This window comes from Sorex fumeus, unplaced genomic scaffold, assembly GCF_029834395.1.
Source record: "Sorex fumeus unplaced genomic scaffold, SorFum_2.1 ptg000003l, whole genome shotgun sequence".
Classification (NCBI taxonomy): domain Eukaryota; kingdom Metazoa; phylum Chordata; class Mammalia; order Eulipotyphla; family Soricidae; genus Sorex; species Sorex fumeus.
Genome location: NW_026606060.1, coordinates 49,748,698 through 49,756,028, shown reverse-complemented (window position 1 = coordinate 49,756,028; position 7,331 = coordinate 49,748,698). Strand labels below are relative to the sequence as shown.

The window sequence follows — 7,331 nt, the reverse complement described above, 5'->3', positions numbered from 1 at the left end:
ACACACACACCACACACATACCACACATCACACAAACACAGACACCAAACACACCCCACACACACCAGACACACACAACACACACATAACACAACACCCACACCACAAACACAAACACAGACACCAAACACATGCCCCCACACACACCCACACACAGCCTACACACACCCCACACACATATACACACACACACCCCACACACATGCACACCCACACCCCTCCACACACAACCCACACATATCAAACACACACACACACAACACACACATATCTGGGGGAAGGAGGGAGGGTAAACCTGCTCTGTAAAGAAGAATTTCTTACAGGAAGCCTGGGGATATTGTTGCAAACCAGCAAGCACCCCCACACCTGCAGAGACCAACCTGGCCACCGGCAGCTGAGGCATGTTTGTATAGTTTTCCATCACCTGCATGACAACTTGCCCGTCCCAGGCCCTGCCTCTGCAACCCGAAATCAGCACTGATCTATCCGGCCCACTCCCGGGGTCTGGAATTCCAAGCGTTTCGCTTCCCTGCCTTTCCCAATCTGTCCTGCCCTCCCAGGGTGCACTGCACTGCTCATGTTTTAGAAAGAGCACGACTCCCTCCCCCACGGCAGTGACAGAGACCGTGTCTCTGTCACTCTGCTGATAGTCCCAGGAGGGCAGCTGGGGTGGGGGAGAGCTGCGGGGAGTGGGGCAACCTAGCAGATCCTCAGGAAACCAGGCTGAGGAGGGTGCCCCCCCCCACCCCACCCCTGCAAAGAGCCTCATTCCAGAGTCCTAACTTTTCTTTCTGGAAAATCCACATTGCTGGGAGTCCTGAGCCACCCAGAAGACTTGAGCCCAGCCCCCTTCCAGAGCAAGCCCCGTTTTCCCCAGGAGAACTCTCACCTCAGCAAACAACTTTCTGGCCCCAGGACAGCATAAAGATCCCGGGTGGGGAGGGGGAAGTATGCCTGGAGAGACATGGTAGGTCTGAGGCGGACTTTGGCAATCTTATTTCCTAATCCACTTTCTCATTCACCTCCTCGCAAAGCCTAAGAGAACTCTGTCCCAACTCTTTCAACAGAAGATCGCCACTGGAGTCTCAAAGCAAACGCAAGTATCCATTATAGATAGCAAAGCAGCTGGTTTGGGCGACACTGCCGGCCACTCACCCAGTTAAGGGATTGGAGTGACATCATAATGCTGGAGAAGGTATTGCCAGCCAGCTGGTGTTATTTAAAATACACACAAAGTGGAGGAGGGAAATGTGCGTGCTTACACACACACACACACACACACAGGTTCAAGTTATGCAGAAAAATATGAACAATGGGGAAATAATTTGCCCCTCTGATGGCCTTCCCCTGTGGGGTCTGGGGGTGAAAGGCAGCCTGCTCTAGGAAGGAAGAAAAAGATTTCATTTTATTTTTTCGGTTGGCTTTAGGCTAAGTAAATGTGGACAGAATAAGCATGTGCCAGTGTCCGAAGAGGAGTCAGTGCATGTTACCTGCTCCTCTGTGGGTTCAAAGAAACGAAAGCAATCCCCTCACTTGGCAAATAGGACAAGGGGTCATTCCAGCTCCGTCTTCCCATCTAATTCGCTCCAGAAATCACAGGGTTAAAATCCTAAGGTTTACTGGAGTTGGGTCTTTTCTTTTCTACTTTTTCCTTCTTAAAATCCTGTTTTTCCCCTGCGATGTAAAATCTGCTGCCCGAGAGCCCCCCCAATAAACTCCTTTAATGCTAGTAAGGTGTGTGGGCAGATGTGTGTGTGTGTGTGTGTGTGTGTGTGTGTGTGTGTGTGTGTGTGTGTGTGCTGGTCAGGAGAAAGTTAATCAGAGAACAGATTCTTATATTCTCTGGCAGTATCAGTATTTTAATGTCTGCTAAGCCTGTCACTAACACACATTCTTTTAAGGGAAAAAAATGCTTCTGTGCTCTAGTTTTAAAATGCAAAGGTATGATGTTATTTGTCACCGTGCCCAAAAAAGTCCTTACTCGATAACTTTGCCAGAAGAGGGAGAGAGAGAGAAGGCAAATGTTCCCCCAGCTGTTTCCTGTCTACAGTGTCTGTGTTTTGTAGATAAATGTGAGGATTTTCTCTAAATCCCTCTTCTGTTTGCTAAATCTCACTGTCACTGCTAAATTCAGAGCAGATAGAGCCTGCGCAATGGAATAAAGTCCTCAAAATTGAAATGTGACATTGCTCTCCACATCTCCCATCTCTCTGGATTTCTTTTTGCCTCATTATTCCTGCTAACCAATTCATTTCCAGACTTTGCACTTCAGAAGCAATGGGAAAAATCAGCAGTCTTCCAACCCAATTATTTAAGTGCTGCTTTTGTGATTTCTGGAAGGTAAATATTTTTTACTCTTTTAAGTCATTGGGGAATTTTATTTAAATTGTGTATTGTTTGCTTCTGCCTAGGAATGTTATTCACTTTAAAATGTTCATTGTTTAAGAACTGGGAGTTATTTATAAATTGCTGAATATGCAATTTTGTGGGATCTGAAGAAATAGCTCCGGGAGATGAATGCCTTTGCATAGATATCTGTATGAGTGAAAACTATTGCAAGGTACTTATGCTAAACCCTCCACTTCTGCAAGCTTCAGGGGTCATTATAGAAGATTCCTTTAAATCCTGTCTATGGTTAAGGGCTAGAGAACCTGGATAGAAGCATTTTTTTTTTGCAGGTGCAGATGTTTTATTTTTAAAATCATGTCTCTCTCTCTCTCTCTCTCTCTCTCTCTCTCTGTGTGTGTGTGTATGTGTGTGTGTATGTGTGTGTGTGTAACTTGTCAGGACTTTTATTATAAGGCATGCCACATACAAAGAGTTACATTTGGGATGTTATTTAAAGCTTTTAAATATGATCTTTGGAGTTCAGGTCCCGGAACTGTTTGCACTTAAGCCCGGAGAGTGAAAGTTAAAGTGAAGTTTAATTTGCTCTGTTGAAAAAGAACGCGTTGACAACTCTTGCTGACCTTGCATATTCGGCTAATTTAAACAAATGCATACTGTAGATTGAAAGCGGAAACTTTCTAGCAACTGCTTGTCCAACTTTTCTCTTTGGAAGAAGGCTTTTTCCAGCGAAGTTTGGACTCCGAGGCTGGTGCTGTAAAGCTCTGACTTTTTTTTTTTTTATGCTTGGGGTTGTAAAGTCTCTTTAGGTGAATTTGGCTGCCTCTGTCAATGGACCGGCTTCTTGTTCCCCATCTCTGGCTCTTGTTCAAGTTTCCATTCTCAGCAAAATGATATCTTTCGAAACGTGTGTTTTTCCAATTTGCAAGCACTTTCAAGCCACTGTCACTGACTCCTCCGTGCAGTCGCCTGAGGGCTCAGTTCAGTAACTTCACTGCCACTGAGGGCAACATTCTTTTCTCTGCTTTCAAGCACTCCACTGCTAGCACTTTTCCTAGATAAGTAAGTGGTTTGGGAGTTACGGAATCAGCCTTGTGAGACACCTGATTCTGCTGCCTCTGAGATGCCAAGGCAGAGTGCTGGCGACCTTGCTTTTCAAAGAAATGAAGTCAATGTGTGTGGATCTCAATGAGTGGGTGTATCTGTGCCTAGGGATATCCACACTTCAAATGACACACATGGACATGTGTGCACATCTATGTATATATGAGAATATGTATAGGGTCTGCGTATGCATATATGTATATATATGCTTATATGTGTTTGTTTATGTTACTATGGTATAGCAACTGGAATTTTTGTTTCCCTGTTTAGATGATCCTTAGAGACTGTTGACTGTGATCTTTGCAACTAATTAGAAGTTTGAAAAGGTCCCCAGAGGAACTTTTCAAGCTATGTGCTGAACTTTTTAGGAAAGCTTACTTTGTTGCCGCTCAAGCCTGTGCTCAGAGCAGAAAATAGTTTGGAGGAGCTGTGTGGTCTTTCCAATGGGATTCTAGGGAGAGAAATACAGAAATACAGAAATACCTCATGAACTGATTGAGCTCTGAATCTCCTAGTATTTCCCAAGGCTTGAGGCAGAGGGAAGAAAGGAAGGAGAAGGATTGGAGCTTGGGTCTTGGCTCCTGATGATCACACTAAGTTCAGTGGGGAATTCAAGACTGGTGGGGAGGGGGGGCTAAACTTGGGGGGGGTGAATGGGGGGGGTGGGGGGGGTGGGTGGGGAGGAAGATGGACTCAAATACCAGCTGTGCAATTTGTTCATTGTCTGAATGTACAAAAGCCAGTGACAAGCCTACGGCACACCTGCTGGGTGTCCACGTGTAACTAGATGCTTAAACAAACTCCACCCACAAAGCAGCACATGTTTTTAAGTCCTCCGTTTGCTGTTCACACAGCCTCATCCTACCCACCCCGACCCGTTGTTAAAGATCCGGGAAACCCCCAAATGGGTACACCTAAAGTGAGTATTTTCTTTTTCAGTGATTATTGCCCTCAGTTTTTGCTGGGCATTTGTAATATAGCTCAGACATCTGGATTCAGTTGTTCTTCACTTATTTGTGATCAAAAAGACAGGTCTTTGTGATTTTGGATTCCTGTATGATTTTTTAGAGGACGAATGCTCGAATTTTTTTTATTTTTAGCTCATTCTGGCTCTTTCTTCCTTTCTTCCTATTATACCCTTACCCTTGCTGCCTTAATTTCTTCTGTGTCCTGCAAAATAAGAGGCCCTGGAAATGATGAACATATGGGGCCACTTGTTTTAGACTTTCAACTCCTCAACAAGTTCATTATTGTTTTCTTTTCGGGAACATAATGTGATCGATTTTCTGGTGTACTGAACTATTCTCTGAACTGAAGAAAAAAAGGCACTGGAGGTCTTATTTGTCCTAGAACTATAAGAGCTGATACTTATCTGACAATATAACTGGGGGTGGGAGGAATAAAACAGGGACACGAGAGAAAAAAACGAGAAAAGAAAAAAATCTATTAAAAATCAATCTTAAAATTTTAAATGCTAGAGATTCATATTGCTGGGTTTAAATGTGTAACATTAGACAAAACTATTAAAATCCAGCATAGAGATTTAATGAAGAGCTCAATCACTAAAGTGAATAAGTAGCTCTTACCCTGGATTTCTCTAGAACGGAAGAACTTGAGAGCATCTACAATGGCAGGTGCTTAACCAGTGTTACTCTAAACTCAATGAAGAAGGGAGGGGTGGAGAAGGAATTACTAGAATACTGTATATCTTAACCCTGGCTCATTGCCAGAACATGGAGATATGGTCAGAAAAATCAATTGTTTTTTCTCTTGAAAGAAGAAAAATGAAGTGGAATTTTGCTGAGGTTTCTATTGGAACCCCCCACCACTTTTTCTAAAGGTGTGTGGTTGGTGTGGCATTTAAGCAAACACACCTTTTATGACTAGAGAATATAAGCTCTGGGTGATAACTTGCTAAAAAGCAGGGAGCATTCCTAGTGGCTTTGACTCAGGAAAAAAGGAGGGATTCTATGTGGAGGTTCAACTGGGTAAGAGGAAGAAATGCTCAGGGGCACTGTCATCACTATTCCTATTTTATGCCTATTATTTATGATGATTTGAAAACAGAGGGCCTTGTTATCCTTGACTGTTTTACAAGCATTAAATAGTATTTATGTTGTGCTAACAAAAGCTAGGGGGCTAGGATCTTTTTTTTTTTTCCCAATGTCTGAGTGGAAGTCTAACCACAGACACGGAAATCTTAATGAGCATGATGCAGTCAACTTGGCCATGGATGCTGAGCCATGATGCTGAAAGTTTACAGAGTTAGGAAGGAGGAGAGTCAGAAAACAAATTACCAAATATGTTTCTCCAAAAGTGATGGGTTGAATGAAGCTGCCACTACAGGGAGGTTCCCTAAAGCCTCTTTTTTTTTATGACAGCTTTCTAGCATTACTCTGTTATCCTTTTAATATAGTGCTTTGCTTTGCATCCTACCAGTGATGTAATGCTGCTAAAAGTCAATGCATCTGAGCTAGTGGAGTGTCTCATCTTGGGAGGCTTCCTGGAAGAAGCACCATAGAAAGAAATATCCTCTAAGCGTTGTTTCTGTTGTACTAGGATAAGGACTTGAAACCTTGGAGACCCCTGGGCCCGTTAAGCAGTGGTAGTGGTAGGAGTTTATTTGGCTGTTCTTAAAATAAATAAGTCTCTCTGTAAGATAAAATTAGGATTCCTGTGACTGGGAGGGTGGGGGGCAGGTATTTCTGTGGGCTTTGAATTCAGTTCACAGGAGGCACTCTCATCACCTGTTGATCGGAATGGCTTACTCTGAGAGATTTTAGAGTGCATAAAGAATCGTGTCTGCTTAGCAGATCCCATTCCATTCCTAAACCTTCACATAGCCCAATTGCTGGGTTTAGTTTTATGTTCTTCATTTTTTTGCTCCTACTTGTGTTTTTGTTAACTGTTTTTTTCTTTCTCTGCGTTTTTGTCCCCTTTGTTCTTCTGTCTATTTCATCCTCATGAATTAAAAAACAAATCTGGAGTGCCATGGAGTATTTTCACAATCCCTATTTTAGCCCTTTCATCGGTAAATGAAGAATGATGTCCTGGTTCATTTGATATTCTGGTCAATAATGAATGTATACGTCATCTGGGCATGGCCAATCTTTAGAAAATGTGAATGAATAGGATACTTTGGGTCCCAGTTCTGGCCTGAGCACCCGTGATCATTCCAAAAGTTTTCCAGGTTCTCTGTGTGGTTCCACAAGAGTCACTCTGTTCCCCCTCCAAAGCAAATGTCTGTAGTGAGTCTGGTTCATGGAATTGTAATAAGGACCCATGAAGAAGAAGTGTGAGAAGGACTTCTCAAGTGTCCTCATCTATATTGAGGTCAAAATATGCTCAGTCTATGACACCTTATGACCTGCTGTGCCCCTAGCTGAGCTCTGATTGATGACAGTCATGGAAGGCTGGAACGGAGTGTACCAGAGACCCCTCCCCCCTGCAAGGCCCTGAGGGAAAGCTAACTCTTCCTATTTTTTATTTTGGCAGGTAAAGATGCACATCAAGCCCTCCTCGAATCTCTTCTACCTGATCCTGTGTTTGCTCACCTTCACCAGCTCTGCCTCTGCTGGACCAGAGACACTCTGCGGGGCTGAGCTGGTGGATGCTCTTCAGTTCGTGTGTGGCGACAGGGGCTTTTATTTCAGTAAGTTGCCCTATCCCTTGCAGCTCTGTTGCTTTGCAACCACGGGGAGCAAAGTGTGAGTAACTGAATAATGGCTCATGCCTGCCTGGCAGCTGTCCTTCTCGGCTGAACTTTCCCACCTTCCAGGAGCTGGATGGTTTCAGATGGGGTTTGGCAGGCTTGAAGGATTTAGGATAGAACCTTCCTCCTTAGCACTTTGTTTTTGAAGTCCTTCCTGCTGAGTTTCCTC

At 43.8% G+C, this 7,331-nt stretch overlaps 1 protein-coding gene across 5 annotated transcripts in view; it reads left to right on the top strand.

The window, feature by feature from the left end:
• The first annotated feature begins 2,029 nt into the window (after nucleotides 1–2,029).
• Nucleotides 2,030–7,331, top strand: part of IGF1 (insulin like growth factor 1) — a 79,666-nt gene continuing 74,364 nt past the window's right edge. For 4 of the 5 annotated variants that reach the window (XM_056117574.1, XM_056117565.1, XM_056117582.1 and 1 more), the window contains exons 1-2: nucleotides 2,030–2,340; nucleotides 6,946–7,102. In XM_056117574.1, coding sequence (XP_055973549.1) covers nucleotides 2,278–2,340; nucleotides 6,946–7,102 — 220 coding nt within the window. In that variant the 5' untranslated portion in view covers nucleotides 2,030–2,277. Of the gene's footprint in view, nucleotides 2,341–4,308; nucleotides 4,370–6,945; nucleotides 7,103–7,331 lie in introns of those variants that run through there. The other variant, XM_056117591.1, reaches the window with a different exon arrangement.